Genomic DNA, 21646 nt, shown 5'->3' on the forward strand with positions numbered 1-21646 from the left:
GACCTAAATGAAGACCTGTTAAAATAGGCCAAATTATTCTGGTTTCTAATAATAGCTTGAGTATCACCAAGGTGATACTAAGAGTTTACTGTAATAGTTATTAGAAAATAATGTGATTGAGTATATGTGCATATTATACACATAGGTAATTTTAGAAAATGCAAAAACACTGATGCCAATTACCTCCCTTCTCATATGAAAAAGAACAAATGAGATATTTCTCCATTCTAATTATTTTTTGCTATTTTTAAAATTTGTTTGAACAGATTAAGCAAATCTTTAATTCATGGATTGTTGCTTTGCACATTTAATAGTGAGATAACTATTAACACAAAAAACAATTTTGGCAATTAAGAACAACACAAAGAATCATGTGATCCACAAACACTTTACATTTGATAAATATTCTTATTGTCAATTTATGATATACTTACATTTTGTATTCCTTTTAAATAAAGAACCAAATCAAGAACAGCAGAAATTAGCATCCGTTTAATATATTTTAAAATATGGAAACATATTTAAACAGCACATTTAAAGAATAAAATAATAGACTTCCATTTCTTATTCTCTCAATGGTACACCATTAATTGAAAATATATTACTTAATGTACCCCTTAATATAGTTACTGTCAAATTTTCTTTAAGATAAACTGTATTTCAAAACAACATTTTAATATACCTGAATTACAAACAAAGCCATAACATTTTTGAAGACATTTTTGATATAAGTTTTGTTTGAAAGATCCAAAAGGATGATTAATAAATGGTGCTTTATGAATATTTTAGATTAACTGTAAATAAGCCTAACCACAGAGTCACCATAAATAGCAAGTTATCAATCAAAAGATCATTCTTCAAAAAGTCAGTGTGTGTTAAAGAAAGGCCTTAGAGGGCACTCTAATAGATAGAGAAAATAAATTAATTTTAGAGGGAAGAACACACATGCACACAGAGACACACACATGCGCACACACACACACAACAGAACCTTCCTGTTTGGAATTATTTGTGCTTGGAAGAAGGTTTACAAAATCCCTTTACAAAATAAGGTTTTCATTGAGCTCACTCTCAGAGATATGAAAAATGAATTTCAGCTGTTCTTTAGAAATGGCAATTCTGTCAAAGCCATTCTGGGACTTTTGGTAATTTCCTCCAGTTTTGTTTCAGTGCTTTTACTTCTAAATAAAATCCCTTGCATCACATCAATCAGCAAACTCAGTTATAAAGGAGAGCTAAAGAAAATGGTTCTTTCGGCATCTTCTGCTCTTGTACATTTTATGTGTGCAGTGACTCTTGCCTGTGGGGAGGAAAGTGGAGCACATGTGAATGTTTCTTTATTTTGGACTAGGTTTTTAAATCTGAAAAAAAAAATTCTGCAGCAGTAGTATTCTAGATAATAGGCAGACATGATTTATTTGAGGTAAGAAGGTTGTACTACAATTAGTGTTAACTTAGAAAGCTACGGACACAGGCTCAAGCCTGTCTCCTGAAGCTTTGAGCTCTTTGCAAAATCTACAATCCACAAGCCAAAAAGGAACATGCTCCTACAGTTACACCAGTTCTGTTAAAGCAAACAGTTAAAACAATTATGTGCAATCTTTCAGCTTCTATGTTCTGCCTACTGTTTATTTATTCAAATCCAGTTCAACATTTCACTTTATCTAATGAAGCCGGAACTCTAAAAGAGAAATTGTGTTTATCCAAGAAGTTTTGTTTGGGTCGTTATTTTTTTAAGTCTTATTTCTAAATAGATATTCTATCATGGTTTTCATTGGCACAATATAACTAAATTATTCAATTTCCTTCCACAATATTAAACAGTCACAGGAGTTCTGTCTAATCTCAGAAAATTATATAAAATTGTATTAGAAAAAAATGTTGAAATGGAATTGAATGGACTCAGCATAACCCATTGAAAATTAGACTAGATGATCTATTTTATAATGTAGTGGCCTATAAAATAGATTTTATTGATAAAGCATCCACAAAAGAGAATATATACCTTTAAATAAATAAAAATGACTATATACATGATATTGTACATAGGAAAAGAGTCAAAATGAGCCAGACTAATTTTAGGAAATTCCCCGTTTGTCTGAAAGTATGCTTTTTATTGCAGCCATAAACCTTAATACAGATCTTTTTGTTATTATCGACATTATTTAATATTAGTGGCAGCCACATGAGCGTACTACCATATTTCTATATTTTTTCAAAATGACATTGGAGCTGTCATCAAAGTACAGAACAGAGATGGCGTTTAATTTGGTTGGAGCACAGCAAGGCTTTGGTACGTGGTCAGGAAACATCAGATGAACCTGGGAAAGACAAAAGATTTTGTTTTATTAAGAAATAAAATACACATTTTTTGCAGTTTTAAAATGATATGCTTATTTTATCACTCATAATCAGGCACACCATTAAGCTGATCGCCCTTCTCCCATTTATTCCATGACTGGGGTGGGGGACTGAAGGATGTATTCTTAAGCATTAACACCTGGAATCCTAATGCTAAATGACGAGTTAATGGGCGCAGCAAACCAACATGGCACATGGATACATATGTAACAAACCTGCACATTGTGCACATGTACCCTAAAACCTAAAGTATAATAATAAAATAAAAGAAACCACCTGGAATCAACCCAGCCATTTCAATTATGTGTTTGAACCTTGAAAAATATCTCACCAAATAAAGAAAACTTCCTCTATAGAATATTCAGTGGAAGTTTTCCTAGGGAAAGAACACAGCAACTAGCACTTTATTGCTTTTAGTTGAAATGACTATTTCTATATATTTCATGAGGAACATGGAAGTTACAAGAGCAAATCAATGAAAACACATAGTTGCAGAAAGATTTGGATCTAGGAGTTATCTTTTAAAAGGAAAATTAAACAATAAATCATACATTTTATGCCAACTCTTAATTTTCCATGGTAAAAGAAGCATAAAAATCATAATAAAATAAAATCCACATATAATCCAATACGTGCCTTAAAGCAATGATTTCAGCTCTTCATAGAATTTTTTTATCACATTGGCTGGAGTTTAATATCCATTTACTCTTTTTCTCCCTTGCCTGCCCCCTAGACAAGTGCCAAAAAGCAGGCTAAGCTAAATCAGAAGCGAAGGGCCTAGAGACTTTACAAATGAACATCCGCCTTCCCAAAAGCCTAAAAAGGTGTCTGTACATGAAAAGTGAAATGCTTAAGTAAAGGGTTGATAATAATTTTGATCAGACTGGCAGTCCGCCTATGATTTGAAATAATTGGGCAAAGAGCCAGAACACAGTTCCCCCCTTTCCCACCCACCTATTCTGGCCCTTCCCCCAGAGGAGTTTATGGGAAACCCCACCGATGAGTCTTATGGGATCCACAAAAAGCGAATACAGCCTCTTACAGTTTTGGCTGTACAACGTCCTGGCTGAAATGATATAGGAGCCTTGCATGTGGACAGAAACAGCAGGAAAAATGAGGTGATCTGACATGAACTTGAAATTTCCTAAGACCTCACAAAACTAAAAGTTGGATAGTTTCTACAAATTTCTGATGCAGCTTATGTCCTTCATCAGCTTTATCTTCCATAACCCACACATACATGATTGATAATCCTGATGTTTCAATGGCCTTGGCAGCCTAACGGGAAAAAAATGGATTGTTCTTGAATGGTTTCTCAATATATTAGTCACAAACATGCTTTCCTCGGTCTTTTTGTTTCATGTCCTTCACAGAACAAACATAAAGCGTGCACAACACCAGGAAAAAAAAAAATCAAACTTCCCGTGTATGCTCCAGTTTTGCGATGACTTATGTCCTACATCCCAGGGTGGAGATACAGAGCAGACTCTTGTTCCAAGTTTGTGTCAGATTTTTTTTATGTTTGTTTTTTGATACTTTACTACAGCCACAAGAGCTGACAATATGTATTTATTTATTTTAAAAAAGAAAAAATGAGAGAAGGGGGGGTATTTGGCAAAGGATATTTTTCAATAAGTAGGCATTGCTTAGCCTGAGGGAATCTTTGATACATTAGATCCATATCTAAGGAAGCAAAAGTCTGCTTTCATAGTCATCGAAATGATGATAAAAAGAGGCAAAGAACTTTCTGAGAAATTAAGTAGTATTACTTCAACTGATAGGAGTTACTCTATGACCTTACAGAAAGACAGTGATCAGAAGTTCTCTTCGTAGGATGAAATAACAGCATTCTTCTTTATCTGATATGCTTTCATGTCAACATGAGTTCTCATATACAAAGAGAAAAGTTAGTTTCTTAAAAATTCTTTTAGTGGTAGAAGTTTGAATGCAAAACGTCCATCCTTGCAAAGCCTACCTACTCTCCATACTCCTGGAAACACTATTCCATATAAAGAAGAGCTTATATTTACAGATAGCAAAGGTGAAGTCATATCAGACTTTAAACCCCCCCCCAGAAATTTACTCTATACCTTGTACATGGCACTAAAGTAGGCATTCTCGCTGGTCATGAATCAATAAAAACAGAAATATTTATAAATCACTTATTATCAAAATGTGTATTTGCTTTATCTTTCTGTTGCTCTCTAGCCCAAGGCTATTTCCAGTCTTTGATAATGTTCATGCTCTAGTTGTTATAGATTGCATTTTTTGGTGTCTAGATATTCTGTAGTATTTTATGAAGTCAATAAAGATGCCAGTAAATATCAAGTCATTCAAGTATTTGCTTTTGCCAGTTCATAGATATCATTGTTTATTCCTTAACTCATCTTTAAATTTTAAACTAATTGTGGGGTAAAATAGCAAACTTATGGAAAGTCAAATCTTCACGAATTCTAAGATTAATTCTTTCTTTTTCCATAAATAAGCCTCACCCACAAAGATAGGTTTTTCTACTATCTACTTTTCTCTTACTGGCATCCACCAAATAATTCCACTCCCATCAAGCCTTGATTCTAAAATAATGTGTTCTCTCCCATTCTTCTTAAATACAAAAGTTAAAATTTTTATATTAGCCCAAACATTGATTTAAAATTATATCACATAGTCTGGTATGTTTTCTAGGAGCCTCTCATTTAGTCTTAGGGAGATTGTTCCTCTGCCAAATCGATAGGTCAGATACTATGAGGTACATCAGACTCTCAATAGGTTTCATGAGCTCATTAGGGAGAATGCAATGAGTTAATCATGTCAACCCTTCAGTACATTATTCATAAAAATAAGCCTAGATTATTAGAGATTTAATCACTGCTAAGTTTCTGAGAGTGAGGAATAAAGAAAAGGAAGTATAATTTCTACTTTAAAGATTACAGCAAAATGAGGAGGAGGAGAACAATAAGAAATATAGTTTCCTATTTGTATACTACATTGAAGAACTTTCATAATACCAAAATATGTTATAGAACATTCTTAAATAATTAGAAACCCTCAGATGAAGTTTAGTACAGCTATTACTCAATGTTTTTGCAATGATTACTAATGAATTGCTAGGTTAGAAACAGCCCCAGGGAACCTGTGTGCTTAGTCATACTGTGTAATGAACAAACAGTTCAAGATGACCATTTCATGTTATTACTCCAGTTTTCCTAGCTGAATCCCTCTCCATTGTGTAATTGGGATTACTCTAAACTAGCCCGAGTTTCCTGACTATACCCACAGTTGTTACTTCAGCTCTAAAAAGAAACAAATGAGTTTGAGAAGATAAAATAATGCATTAAAAATTGTAAATAGATGCTTTCCTCTAAAACAACTTTATAATATGCTTGCATTCTAAGCTATTTTTAATCCTTCAAAAACAAAGCTTACCAGAGTCTGAACTATAGCATGGTTGGTGGCATTCATATGGGCGTTAAGTGGAAAAGAACATTCTCCATCACAATAAAATGCAGCGTATCCTTCTGGTGCTATAATCCAGTCCTGACACACACACACACACACACAAAAAAAAAAAACAAAACAAAAAAAAAAACAAGAAAAAATAATATCACCAAAGTAAAAATTTAAAAAAATCCTCTTAAAAGTTATTGAAATACATTGTATCTGAATAGGTTTATATTCTTGGTCCAACAATTATTCTAATGGAATTATCTTCCCCACACCCTTTAATTTTAAGCTGAAGTTTAGGACAGAAGTATAAATATTTTCACAAGAAATTGTCCTCTCTAATTACTCCCAAGAGGTAGTTATGTAAGATATTCATAGTATGTATTAAACGTATTCATGAATAAAACTATTATAAGAAAATAGCATTCTAAATATTGTTTAAACAGGAAATGATGAACTCTGGAAAGTTCAAGTGAACCCAAAAGAAAAAAGAGAATCAAGTTAATTGAGATCATTCTCATTACTTCTTAAGAACTCATTCTTAGTTTTATAAGTCTGACAACATCCTAAAGCCTTAATATTTTTTTCTGCATGCTGTTTTTCTTTCCATTCATGCATTAACTTTATAGTCTCTTTAGAAAAAATGAATTGGAGCAAATTCCTAAAAACTGAACATGATAAATTTTGGGAAGCTAAAGAATTGGTACATGAATGGTTGCCTTGATATTTTTCCCACAGAGAAATAAAACTTGGCACAAATGTGAGAATTATTGAGTTATTCACGTTGAAAGTTTATCATAAATTTTGAATATATTTACATTTTGATAGTATTTCTCAATACAGGAACTCATATATGACAATCCATTGTAATAGAATATTAGGAGAAGTCTTAAAATTTCATTTTAAACTGTCACCACATAAAGCCATTAAAAAATTACTTTGGTGAAATCTTCCTCCTCATCCTGTTTCTAAAGGCTATCTAAAAGATAGCAATACATTTTTAAGTGCAAGAAAAAAAAATGTCTGCCATCTTCCCCATGACAGGGACATTATAGTTGAGGGCTCTATTTCCTAGCCCAATAGTTGGAGACCCTCAGAGGCTTAGTGGAGCTACTTATACTAATATGAATAAATCTTCTATTTACAATAAAATTAAAAGTTTGGAATACTTAAGCAACAGCACTCTTTTTTTCTTCCTAAATATCTTAGTGTTCTATGTCTCATTCAGCATAGATTTTTTGTTTGACTGTGAAACCTACTGATCATGTTTCCATGGTAAAAGGTTAATTGAGAAATGAAAATAAAGTGAATAAGCCATATTCTAAATGGTCATGTCAAAAATCATTGGGTATTATATTGGAAAATTACTGCCAAAGACTATGACTTACTAAGGATTTATGATAATTCAGAAAAGAAGCACCTAAGTTGACTGAAAATTCCTACCTGCCATCCCAGATCCCGGAAGCTCACATAGAGTTCGTGCTTCTTACAGGCTTGTTTTTGCTCACTTGTATTATAATCTGAAGATAAAAACCACATTTTGAATAAATGGTTGCTTACAGATATACTAATATTTCTTTTGCGAGATCACTGGTAAGATTTTTTAAAGGAGTTTTATTTGAAGTTGTGGAAAATGAGTTTCAGTCTTAAAGTTAGAACTACTTACTAACCAAGTGAACTTCAGTCAAGTTACTTGTCCTGAGTTTCTTCTTCTGTGAGATGTAGACAATACCATTTACCTGATGAAGCTCTAACATGGATTCTGTTAGGCCATCTACCTGACAAGGCACAGCGTGGTGCCTGTCGTTCATTGAGTACTATCTGTTCAATGAATACTTATTCATTAATTCATTCATACTCCAGGGGTACTTAATATATTGAGATATATATATATATATATATATATATATATATATATATATATATCTCAATATATATATATAATATTTGTGCAATAATTTTTAACACCTTCCATGAGGCAAATACTGGGATCTTACTTAGCTGATTTTATTTTAATAAATATCTTAACCTCAGGATACCACAAGTTGAGCTTCTAATCATCCCCCAAAATCCTGTCCACCTGTAGACTTCATTCTTGACTGACGGTAGTTGCCTGGGTTAAAAAATAAAAACCAAAACAAAACAACAAGAATCAAAATAGTTCTCTTTTTTTCTTTCATTTACACATCCAGTCTGTCAGGAAATCTCACACCCTATCTTCAATAAGTCCAAAATGCACCTGCTCTCAGGCCCTTCATAACTGGTCTTGGTCCAAGACACCATAATTTCTGGCATGAATTACTGCAATATCCTCATTGCCAGTCTCCCTGTTTCTGCCCTTGCTCCTCTACAGCAAACTAGTCAAGTGGACCTTTTAACAAGCAAACTTAATTACATCGCTTCCCTGCCAGTCCCTCTATGGTCCTCATATCATTAAGAGTGGAATATTCTCAGAGTGGTTACAAGGCTCCTTACATTTTGGTCTTATTACCCCTCTGACTCATTTGATCCTATTACCCCTCTGACTCACTCTTCTCCTTCACCTTACTCCAGCCACCACACCTCCTTGCTGTTTCACTCACAGTCAACCTTGCTCCCACTTTAGAGCCTTTTCTCTCACTAGTCCCTCTCCCTGGATAGCTACACGGCTAATTCCTGCATCTTCATGTCCTTGCTTAAGCAACATCTCAACAAGGCCTTCACTACCCTTTTAATATTGCAACTCTCACCCTGATACACCTGATTTCTCTCACTTTGTTCTGATTTTTTTTCCAACTCAATTATCACTTTTAGAAATGCTGTGCCATTTCCTCATTTATTTATGCATGGCTTCTTGTCTGTTTCTTCCCACTAAAATATAAGCTTCGTAGGGGCAAGGATCTCATTTGGCTCTGTTTTGCTCACTGATGTATCCCTAGTGCCAGGAACAGTGGCTGGCATACAATACACATTCAAAAAAGTATCTGAGGAGTTAATGGACAAATTTCTCATAGTGTTCCATAAGTGATTTGAGGCAAGTGAAATACTATCATTACATATTTTGGAATGTAATATGAAATACCCATAACTTTTTATAATTGTTTTAAATGATTAAATATAAATGTAGAATTTCAATCTTGCATCTGGAATAAAGTAAAATACTGAAGAAACACAGAGATTTATGGAACATTTTTCATTGTTGTCTTATGTGGGGTTTGCTCACATTTTGTACAAATGACATTTGAAAAACTAGTCCACTTTGATTATTTCTAAAATAAAATATTAAAGAAATAAAATTAAAAAATAATTTGTTTTACAGTTTTTGTTAAAGTGTCACCTTCCTGTTTAATTACTCTCAACCTCTAATGAAAGTGCAGGCAAGTTAGAGATCAAAGGAGCCCATCATAGAAGGCCTTGTTTCTCATGGTTACTTCAAGTAATTATTTGTTAAATGTTAATCTAAAAAACAAGCTAATGATTAAATTTTGAAATCAAGATGTTTTTCTTCTAGGTTATTTATTCCTACTATGCAATTAACTTCATTAAAACAGATTAAATAAGTAGATAATGGGAAACGGAGGAGAGAGGATTTATTTCAGACTCTACGTTCTGGTTCTTCTTCAGGAAAATATCTCCCTTGCAGCTAACTTTGTTCAGGCAGTGGACAAATACACTTTAACACTAAACATGAAATGGTTAAATTTCCTCGATCATGTTTAGAGAAAAGAAATAATTGATTCTACTATTGGTTTGATTTCATAAACTCCTTGATGTACAAAATGGAAAAAAACAAATGTTAGCTATGCATTGGACCAGGGGTCAGCAAACTTTTTAAAAGTTTTTTAAACTTTTTTTTAAAGAGACAGATAGTAAATATTTTAGGCTAAGTGGTCTCCTTGCAACTACTCAATTTTGCTGCTGTAGTATAAAAGCAACCATAGACAATATGTAAATGAATGGGTGTGACTATATTCCAGTAAAACTGCATATGGATACTAAAATTTGAATTTCATATGATTCATATTCAAAATATTGTCCTTATTTTCCAAGCAAACATTTTAAAATGTAAAGATCACTCTTAGTAGGTCATACAAAAACAAATGATAGGCTTAATTTGGTTATTAGGCCTTACTTTTTCAAACTCTGCATTAGATAATAATGGGAATATTTATTCATCTTTGTCTTAATTAAAAATATTAAATATGAATAACAGCATTGTAGCCAATAGCACATACATGTTTATATGAAAAGCCATAAACTACAAATATGGTTATTTGAATTCTATGTATATAAAAAATAAAGAAAATAAAACTGAAAAGTCAAAATATATCTATTCCATATATATGTCTTTTTATGCAGGCTAAGTGATGTATATAATGTAACATCACATAAATGTAACAAGCAATGAAATGTGTACCAGAATCTGGTTCCAAGAGTCTGATTTCATAGAGCATTAGGACCATATGCTTATTCTGTCAGAAATAAAAATTAATGGATAGTGAGTGAAGTAAATGTTGTACCCAAACTAGAAAAGCCTGCAGTTAGGTTTACTCTAAATTCTTGGCAGAATAAGCTGTGGGAGGAAGGGCAAGGAAGTTAGATTTATGTCTTTTAAAATACTGATGGGCAGCCTTTAGGAGATTAGTATGAAATGGATATAATTCTGTTAATGAACCTGCCTACAAATGAAGAGTCATGGCATAAATTATTAAAATGTTCTACAATCGACACTAGAAAAAGTAAACCAACATGTCTTATCCATAGTGCAAGTGTTATCAATAATATTTCTCTGTTTTGTCTCTTAATAGTAATAATATTAGGAAGCCAATGCCAAAATAGTAAAAATATCGTTAAATACTGTATGCAAATTTCTTTATGATCAGTTTCTAGATATTTATAAATTTAATCTTTAGTTCGATTTTCTTTAGTTTGATTTTTTTTTTGTCTTAGAATAAAATCATGAAAAACAAAATAAATATGTGGAGGTAAAAGTTGGTAAAGCACAAAAATTCCTGAATATGATAAGGAGAACACTAGTACACTGTTGGTGGAAATGTAAATTAATACAACCACTTTTTTGAGGTTTCTCCCAAAAGTAAAAGTAGAGCTACCATATCATCAAGCAATCTCACCACTGGGTAGATATCCAAAACAAAGGAAATCAATAAGTTGAAGATATATATCTGCACTCCCATATTGATTGCAGTGCTATTCACAAGATACAGAAGCAACATAAGTGTCCATCTATGTATGAATGGATAAAGAAAACATGGTACATATACACAACAGCTTATTATTCAGCCATAACAAGAATGAAATTGGCCTGGCATGGTGGCTCACACCTGTAATCCCAGCACTTTGGGAGGCCAAGGTGGGCAGATCACAAGGTCAGGAAATCGAGACCATTCTGGCTAACACGGTGAAACCCCGTCTCTACTAAAAATACAAAAAATTAGCCCAGCGTGGTGGCAGGTGCCTGTAGTCCCAGCTACTCAGGAGGCTGAGGCAGGAGAATGGCGTGAACCCGGGAGGCGGAGCTTGCAGTGAGCGAGTTGGTGCCACTGCGCTGCAGCCTGGGCAACACAGCAAGACTCTGTCTCAAAAACAAAAAAAAAAAAAAGGAAGAAAAAAAAGTCAATTAGAGCAACATGGATGAAACTGGAAGATGTTAAGTGAGATAAGCCAGGCACAGAGAGACAAATCTCCCATGTTCTTAGTCATATGTGTAAGCTAAAAAAAAAAAAAGAAGATTGATCTTATGAAGATAGAGAGTAGAATGGTGGTTACCAAAATCAGGGAATGGTAGCAGAAAGAGGGGATGAAGAACAATTGGTTAATGAATACAAAAATACAGCTTTTTAAAAAACTTATAGAAGAAATCAGCTGTAGTGTTCAATAATAGCACAGTATGGTTACAATGGTTAGCAATAATTAATTCTACATTTCAAAATAACTAGAAGACAAAATTAGGAATGTTTCCAATGTAAAGAAATGATAAATATTTGATGTGATGGATATCTTAATTACCCTGATTTGATCATTCCACATTGTAATCATCTATCAAAATATCGCATGTACCCCATGAATATGTATAATTATTATGTATCAATAAAAACAAATTCTAGAAATCTGCACGGACTGTCAAAGCTCTGCATACTAGTTCCTGAAAAAAATAAATAAATAAACATGGGATAGACTTGCTGTGAACTGGACAAAGACAATCCAGTCCAAAAACCTTCATATACCATTTTTTTTCTTCAGAACAAAGTATTAGTTTCTTAAAGGGATGAAACACAGATATAGCTATAAAAGCAAAGAAAAATCAGAAATAAAACTTAACATTTAACCATGACAACAGCTTAAATGAGCTAAATATGATGATATGCTGCTGTTTCAAAGCAAAAAATGAGATGTTAGTTTTTTCACTCTTATTTCCCAGAGAGAAAAAGGGAAAAAGGAAGTTGACACCTAAAGCATCAGGACAGAAGACCTTAATTTATTTATAGAAATTTAAAATGACAAATGAATGAAGGTACAAGAGTTGAAAAAGCAGGAATGGTGCTTCCATAATGTGAATTTTGATATGACCTTGGGGGTAAAAAAATTCAGGATAAGCCCAAAAATAAATAACAATCCTACTCAAAGATAAGGGGCTTTAAAATGCTATTGTTGCTCTAGCTTAATCATTATCTTCTATACCCAGTGAATTATTCACTTGCATTTACACAAAAGCCAGTAGTAAGTACTGTTGTTTATTTTGGAGATATATTAACACAATTTTGTGTTTGTGTAGGTACCAATGTGTGACGCAAAACACCACAAAATAACTCTAATGTGTTTGCATAACTGCTCAGCAAAGTATCCATGTGGATCATGTAATTAACATCCTCACTTTAGAGCTCTTTGATTTAAAAATCTATCCACAAATCTGAATTTGCTAGACACCTCTAAAAGACAGTTCCCTGATGCCTCCCGCTCACTATTTCTGCTTCTGACCTCACACTCAATGTTCGCTATTTTTGTTAATAGGACCATCAGTCGGCCAAGCCAGAAAATTTAATAAGCTTCTTGATTTTCATTTTTTCCCCTCTGATCCTGTATTAAATGGATCCACAAAGCCCCATTAGTTGATCAATTTCACCATTTAATCTAGGTATCCTGTTGGAAGTCCTTTGCTCTCTTAGTTGCCTCATACTTCCTCAATGTCTTCTTCTGGTAACTTTTTCTAAAATAACACTTTATCCCTGCTCCTCTGTGACATCTCTGATATTTTTTTGGCTTATTTTATGGAATTTCTTTTTCTCCTCTGCCTGTACTTATGTACAGGCAGGAACTTGTGTTGATGTTCCCCAAGGAGGCTCCATCTTATATTTTTTCTTTCTTTGTTTCCTGTGGTATTTGGTCAGCCTCATCCTACATCTAACAATTCGGCTTATAGCTGTATCTTTTCCCTACACATTCCGCTTATTCTCAACACTCCCCTCTCCAGAGTCCTGGGTTATCCACCCTCTTCAAACCCCTGCTGGCCTTATCCAGTGTGTTTTGGTTCCTACATCTCTCTCTCCAATCTATGATCTTCATTGCTTGGAGTATTATACTAGAACCTAATCATTATTTGAGTTTTCTGTCTCCACCCTAGGCATTCCATTCTGCACTCTGTGGCCAAAATTAACTTTTTAAAATGCATATCTGATTATGATTCTTCTTTTTCCAATTGCCTGTGCAAAGACATCACTGCTCCTCATCATCACATACCCTACTCTTTATGATTTGGCCCCTTAATAATTTCCTAGCTGATACCACATTCCTCTCACACAAAAATACACGCATACCCCAGCCATTTGACAATGGTCCATGGCTCTACAACTGCAAAGCCATTTAATTTCTACAACCTGAAATGGTTTCATCCATGTCTGTATTTCTGGAAAATGTCTATTTATTCTCAGATAAGTCCCTCATGTAGTATTTTGGGCCATATAGTTAATATAGTGCATAGCATTTAGTTATATAGCATATAATGCTGTGTCTGGCATGTAACGGGAGTTTATTTGATATTGAATAAATATTATTCATAAGAAATTATACCAAGATATATTCTTCCTGTGGATTTTTCCTAGAGAGAAATTTAACAACGGACACAATGCCTTAATGTCTGTTGGCAAGTCTTTTTTAAAGTGTGTAGTTAATTGCTAATATAGATTAGCCAAATTAGGTTAAAGACTAAAATTTCTCTTGCTTCTAAAGTCTCAAAGGATAAGAAATCCTGTGACCACAGGTATGAGTACTTATAAGAGAGAGTGTGAACTTCTAGTTTTCTCCGATGTAAGAGTCTGAACTCCTTGTGTACCAGTTCTATAAAACCAATTATAATGTTCAACACTTAATGAGCATTTGCCACGTACCACTATTTTAAATTAGTTATATATAATAACTCATTTAATCCTCACAACTCATGTAATCCTGCTCTGCAAGGCAGGTATTATTAACATTCCCACTTTATACATAAGGAAACAGTCAGAGAGGTAACATATCTTGTGCAAGATTATACAACTAGTAAGTGGTGAAGTCAGTATTAGATATTAAATGATGGATAGATGATAGATAAATGTATAGATAGAGAGAGCTAGCTAACAACATATTATATGCATCAACATACTTGTTTCAGCACGGGTTTCCAGAATTTTTCATGATTCAGGGCACAGATAGCAACTTTTAATATTAGTTACTGTCATAATTACGTGGATTAGAAATATTCTCACTTGTGCAGCATTGCAGGATTTTCAGTACAGCATTTATTTTGAGAGTGCCAACTTGGAAAAAAAGCAAAATGTCTTTCCGGAGTGACATGATTAAATAAACTGATGCCAATACTAAGTTGCAACAGTTGAAAAGAATTAGCTCACATTATTTGAAATACGGCTAAACATTGTTTATAAAACCTGTAAAATATATAACTCATGTAATTAAAAGCATATAACAAAAATATATTCTCTCAAAAGAGATGAGAGAGAGGTTTGTACCATGTTGATATCAGCATATTAAGGTAATCTATTATGTATGGATTAGGTAAACAAGGGAGAACTTTAGCTTTATTTATGATTTTATTATTTCTAAACACTAAAACTGTGTATTAATTATATAATATAAAACATTCGATGGAAAAACTTCAATTAATTATTTTCTTGTTTTGACCAATATCTGTTGTTCAAAGAGGCATAAATTTACATTGTATTCATTAGGCAAGAGATAGTGCCTATCAAAGTTGAGGACAAGAATAGAATGTTTCAATTTTAGTAACTATGCATTTTATCTGATTTACAATGCTTTGACTTAAGATTTTTTAAATTGATGAGGGTTTGAAAGCAATACACATTCAGTAGAAATCATACTATGAGTACCCACACAACCATTCTGTTTTTCACTTTCAGTAGAGTGTCCAACAAATTATATAAGATATTCAAAACTTAATTCTGAAATAGGCCTTGTTTTAGATGAGTTTGCCCAACTGTAGGCTAATGTAAATGTTATGGGCATGTGTAAGGGAGGCTAGCCTAAGCTATGATATTTGAGCTTATGGTACTGTAAACTTTATTTGGGTTTACTGGGATATAACCCCATTGTAAGCTGAAGAGCACCTGTATACCAAAGACTTGCCCTACGAAATCACCATGGACGTAGGCAAGGCCACTACATGATTGGATTATTTTTCAAAGATTCTCAGTATCCAGCATACAATAAGCAATCTTTCTTAGCAGTTCTGTAATGATCCAGGACTTGCCATTTGCCCTGTTAGTTCTTTTGGATTCTTCCTGCAGATATATGTCAGAGACATTTACTGGGGAGATATTGTGTATTTAGTTCCAGACCACTGCAATGAAGTGAACATCACAATAAAGTGAGTGTCACAATATTTTTTGGTTTCCCAGTGCATGTAAAAGTTATGGCTACATTATACTACAGTCTATTAAGTGTGCAACTGGATTATATCTTTAAAAATGTACATACCTTAGTTAAAAATAATCTATTGATTAAAAAATGCTAGTGACCATCTGAGTCTTCAGCAAGTTGTAATCCTTTTGCTAGTAAAGGGTCTTGCCACAATGTTGATACCTGCTGACTGATCAGGTTGGTGATTGCTGAAGGTTGATGTGGCTGTGGCAATTTCTTAAAAGACAACAGTAAAATTTGTCACATTGATTGACTCTTCCTTTCACAAAAGATTCCTTGTAGTGTGCAAGGCTGTTTGATAGCACTTTACTTTGTGAAGGTCTTCTTTTAAAATTAGAGTCCATCCTCTCAAATCCTGCCTCTACTCTAGTAAATAAACTTATTTAAAATGCTAAATCCTTTGTTGTCATTACAACTGCATTCACAATATCTTCACCAGGAAGATTTTATATCCAGAAACCACTTCTTTTGCTCAACCATAAGAAGCAACTCCTCATTCATTCAAGTTTTACTATGAGATTGCAGCAATCCAGTTATATATTCAGGTTCCGCTTGTAATTCAAGTTCTCTTGCTATTTCTACCACATCTGCAATGATTTCCTCCGCTGAAGTCTTGAACCCATCAAAGTCATCCAGGAGGTAGGAATCAACTTCTTCCAAACCCTTGTTAATGTTGATATTTCAACCCCTCATAAATCATGGATGTTCTTAAATGGCATCTAGAATGGTGAATCCTTTCCAGAAGGTTGCCTAGATCCTTCAGGGGAATCACTATTTATGGAAGCTATAGCATTACAAAATAAATCTTTAAAATCATAAAACTTGAAAGTCAAAACTACTCTTTCATCCATGGGCAGCAGAATGTATGTTGTGCTAGCAAGCATGATAAAAACCATTAGTCTTCTCATATATCTCCATCAGAGCTCTTGGGTGATCAAGTACATTGTCAATGGGCAGTAATATTTTGAAAGGAATCTTTTTTCTGGATAATAGGTCCCAACAGTGTGCCTAAAATAGTTAGTAAACCATGCTATCAACAGAAGCACTGTTCATCCAGGTTTTGTTGTTCCATTTGCAGAGCCCAGGAAGAGTAGATTAAGCATGATACTTAGGGGTCCAAGGATTTTCAGAATGGTAAATGAGCATTGTCTTCAACTTAATCTCACCAGGTAAATTAGCCCACAGCAAGAGAGTCAGACTGTCAGAAGATTTGAAGCCAGTCATTGACTCCTCTCTAGCTATGAAAGTCCTACATAACATCTTCTTCCAAATAAGCCTTCTTAATCTACATTAAAAATCTGTGGTTCAGTGTAGCTACCTTCATCAGTGATCTTACATAGATCTCCTGGATAACTTGCTACAGCTTCTTCATCAATGCTTGCTGTTTCCCCTTGCACTTTTTTGCTATGGAGACAGCTTCTTTCCTTAAACCTCATGAACCAATATCTGCTACTTTCAGACTTTTCTTCTGCAGCTTCCTCAGCTCTCTCAGCCTTCATAGAATTGAGGAGAATCAGGGCTTTGCTCTGAATAAGGCTTTGGTATAAGAGAATGTTGTGGCTGGTTTGATCTTCCATCCAGACCACTCAAACTTTCTCCACATCAGCAAGAAAACGATTTCACTTTCTTATCATTACTGTGTTGATGAAGTCATACTTACAATTTTCTTCAAGTACTTTTCCTTTGCAGTCACAACTTGACAACTGTTTGACACAAGAAGCCTGCCTAGCTTTCAATCTATCTGGACTTTCAACATGCCTTCCTCAATAAGCATAATCATTACTGGCTTTTGATTTAAAGTGAGAAAGGTGCAAATCTTCCTTTCATTTGAACACCTTTAGGCCATTGTGGGGTACGAACTGAACTTATTTGAATATTGTGTCTCAGGGAATAGGGAACCCAAGAAAAGGGAAAGAGATGGGGTAATGACCGATCGTTGGGGCAATCAGAACACACACAACGTTTACTTCCCATCTTATATGGGTAAAGTTTGTGGTGCCACAAAACAATTACCAATAAATATCAAAGACCACTGATAGCATAAACCATAACAAATCTAATAATAATAGTAAAATTTTGAAATATTGCAAAAATTACCAAAATGTGACACAGAAAAACCAAGTGAGCAAATGCTGCTGGAAAAAATGTCACCAATAGACTTGCTTAATGCAGGATTGCCACAAAACTTCAGTGTGTAAAAAACACATTATCTTTGAAACACAATAAAGCAAAAGCAATAAAACATGGCATGTCTGTACTCTATTCTTTTCAACACTGAATGTACTCCTTCAAGCAGCGTCATGCTCTGGAGGTTTTTTAAAAAATCTTATCCACCTAGTGCCTTTATATCTTCAAGGATAGCTAGCTTAGAATTTAGCTATTGGCTCCATTTTCATTCCTCTCATACACAAATTCAAAGAAATACCGTTTGCACTGCCTCAACATGAAACAGGAAATATCTTCCACAATGTGTCTGTTCAACCATCTTGCCAAAAACCTGAAGAGGAACAAGCAGTGCCGGGCAGTTTCTGCAGGAAACCTGGAAGTAATGGTTCTATATACCTTTACCTGAAAAAGGAAGTTAGTTTTTCCTATGCTGTCAACAGGTTAATTTACTCAACAAGTATTTTAGGGACTCCCATTTTGTACTGGTTTCTGTTCTAGGCTCTCCCACAGGAATATGGAAGAAAAAAAGAACATTGGGAAGTCAGAAGGAAGAATCATTGAAGTAGAAAAGAAATGGGATAAAGATAGCAGACATGACTTGGGTTTTAATTCTTCTGTACTAATGGAGATTTTCAACATTTGACAATATGCTTTGCAAAAAACCCAGCAATCAGGCAAACATGCAACACAACTTTCCTCCCTAACTCCATCCCCACCCCACCCCTTCTTATCCATCCATAGAGCCTTTGCACAATATCTTATTGTAAAATCTTGTTACGATTACAACTTTGTTATTTATATTTGGATAATTTTTAAATTTCACTGGCATTTCAAGTCTCCGAAGTATCAAATTTTCTGTTTATATGAGCATTCCCTTTCCTTAAAGCCCTGTCTTTTAGACCAAATCCTATGAGGATTTTCCCAGACTGCTTGATTACTACCTATTGAAAGGTTAAGTCTTATAGACACAAACCAGCCAATTTCTTTCTTCTTCTTATCAAAATATGAACACATTCCAAAACCATCTACCACATATTTCACAGAAATGGTTGCCAATGACAAAATTTCAAAAAGAAAATACTGGTCTATATTAGAATAATTTTGTACTCTAAATGGTGTTAGGAAACTGGTGAAAAGTTACGTGATTTCTGCTCCATGTGTTTTATTATTCATCTCTGCTTATAGATGTACATTTGTTTCTTGTGGTCAGGAGGAGAAGATAGATAGAGTTAACCAATAGGGAAAGGGACTTTGCTGATTTCAGTCACTGGAACACCTCTGCCAGAGTCATTATGAGCTCTAATAATAAGTATGTGACTTCTACTTTTCCCTTTGTAATTTCCTCCGAAATTATTTACTATTCTATTCAAGGTTTAGCAAAACTTTTTCTTAATATAGTCTGCTACATTAAATTAAAAACATTTCAACCAAACTTAGAACCATTCTACATGAAAAGAAAAATATACAAGTTTGACAGCCTAGTATTTACCAGGAAGAAAAGGTCTTAGAAAGTTATTTTTCTCCACCTTTCATATTAAGTAATTACAACTTTTTGCCAAACTAAATATCTTGTGAAGATCTTTAAAAAATAGCTTTGTAATAAGGCACTAGTGTCATGCTTTACTAAAAGTGGTTGAATTTCTTTGTTGGAAAATTATTTTAAAACATCACCTTATAAGTAGCATTTAATTCAGTATAATGCAATTCCATACAGAAATCTTCCCTCCTGCTTCTGTTGCTTGACACACAAATAGGACTTCTTTCTAACAAGATTCTCCTGGTGCCTACCCTTTAGGAAAAGTCCAGTGAATTCCACCTAGTAGTTTAATGGAGCGTCTCTGAGCAAATAAAAACAAACAAATAAAGGTCTTCATCTATTTCTTATCTAAACACTCATGCATGTTTGAGTAATAAATAGCTGCTATATGATCTGTCATTTTCAAGTAACCTGGGAAAAATGAAGATTTTAGGAATAATGACAAAGACTGTTTGAAGTTAGAATTTCAATTTGCTAAAATAATATAAATAGGAATCATGTCTCTTTTGTTTGTCAGTTCATCCATCATGCCTGGCAGAGTGCTATGCATAAATTGGCCATTATCACAGAAGAATAGATATTTGACAAATAGATAAGTATGTGGTACTAAATTGAGATGTTCCAGGATGAGTTCCCCCTTCAAATTTATTTTTATACACAAAATCAATTTTTGGACTAAAATAGCCACCATTTTCATCTAACAGCTTACTGTTTGCATCCTGGACTAAACAAGGTACTTCTTGGTATAAATAACACAATTAAGCCACTACAAATTTTGGCAGTTAGATGCTTTCTGATCAATTGAAATTTGATCCCTCTATAATTAACAGATTAATTTGCAAAGACTGACATCAATTGTGTATTTGTAATATTTTGTTGAAAGATTGTGTGTGTGTGTGTGTGTAGACACACGTGAAGAAAATTATCTAGATAATAGTCCTCCAAATAATAAAAAGATAAATACTATTTTAATCATTGTCTTCTTATGTCTTTCTCCTGCTAATATCAGAAAAATAAAACTGAGTAGCATAATTCACATGTATTGACTTAAGTACGAAAGAAAGGATTTTGTGTTTAATTTACCTGGTTGACCATCCATTTTTGAGAGGCCCTGAGGAAGTTAGCTCAGCAAGTTGTGTAGCTCAGTTCTGGCTAGATTTTGTTGATTAGCCATTTCATAATTTTATTACTGTCATCTTGACTTTAATTGGAACTGAATCTTTCAACATATGAAGGAAACTCATACGTATTTTAAAATGAATGACTGAGTGATTCACTGATGAAACATTCTGGGATGCTAGAAACATCACTGGAAGATTTAATGTACCATCCAAAGGTATATATAGAGGGTAAATTTATTGTGGCTACTTGATTTGCAACATACGACCCCATAACTCTCTGTGCATAACTGCTGCTTGGGTTTATTCTTACCTCCAACACTGGACATTCTGGAGGAGTCCTGATGAGAGCTGGATTTATTGCGGTTTTGATTTTTTCGTTTGTTGGCTGCTCTCACGGATCGAAGAAGTACCTCACTCGCCTTGAAGAAGGCCACCATGAATGGTTGTTTTGACTGAGGTCCCTGTCTTCCCACAAGACCAGCAGATTTTACATTGATACTGCGTCCTAGAACGTAATACAAAAGCCCTTGGTTTATGAAAAAGAAAGAACAATTACCTGATGTGAATGAATTCCGAGGGTACTTTGAAAAGGGGAAAAGTTTTAAAACATTATCAGAATGCCTTCCTTACAGGCCAAGATTCTTATAAATATTCAGGCTTACTATTACAGACAATTATCCATCTATGGTGTTTCATCTTGCATCATTCTTCCAGCACAGAACACCCTCCAGCTGCTTTCACTCACTGAGAGCTTCTCAGACCTTGAAGTCAGGAATACTATAAATTGGAAGATTTGACTACTCATTCACTTCGAAACGTCCACATTAAATAACAATTTAAAAAATATTAGCTATGGGCTCTTCGGCACTAAATGCCCTATAATTTTCCTTTAAGTTATAAAAGCCGAATACTTGGCGGGATGTTTCTGCTTTCTCCAGCCTATTCGAAGCCTTTCAAGTGTTAATGAGTGCTGATAGCCCTTCCACCTTCACTTCTGGCCAGTGCCCAGCTACCTTTACTAAGCTGCACTACACTTAAAGCTCTTCACAAGTCATTCTGGAAGCCTAGTCTGGGGATGGAGGTCTGCTTTAAG

The 21646-nt window shown here is 34.1% G+C and overlaps 1 protein-coding gene across 4 annotated transcripts in view; it reads right to left on the reverse strand.

Moving 5' to 3' along the window:
• Positions 1–291: 291 nt before the first annotated feature.
• Positions 292–21646, reverse strand: part of BMP5 (bone morphogenetic protein 5) — a 129147-nt gene continuing 107792 nt past the window's right edge. Inside the window, exons 4-7 of one of the 4 annotated variants that reach the window (XM_055263253.2) lie at positions 20864–21058; positions 7246–7322; positions 5785–5895; positions 292–2321 (exon numbers count right to left, since the gene is read on the reverse strand). In XM_055263253.2, coding sequence (XP_055119228.1) covers positions 2172–2321; positions 5785–5895; positions 7246–7322; positions 20864–21058 — 533 coding nt within the window. In that variant the 3' untranslated portion in view covers positions 292–2171. The remainder of the gene's footprint in view (positions 2322–5784; positions 5896–7245; positions 7323–20863; positions 21059–21646) is intronic. The other 3 variants (XM_063632829.1, XM_055263254.2, XM_055263255.2) reach the window with 3 other exon arrangements.

Source organism: Symphalangus syndactylus, chromosome 23, assembly GCF_028878055.3.
Source record: "Symphalangus syndactylus isolate Jambi chromosome 23, NHGRI_mSymSyn1-v2.1_pri, whole genome shotgun sequence".
Taxonomy (NCBI): Eukaryota; Metazoa; Chordata; class Mammalia; order Primates; family Hylobatidae; genus Symphalangus; species Symphalangus syndactylus.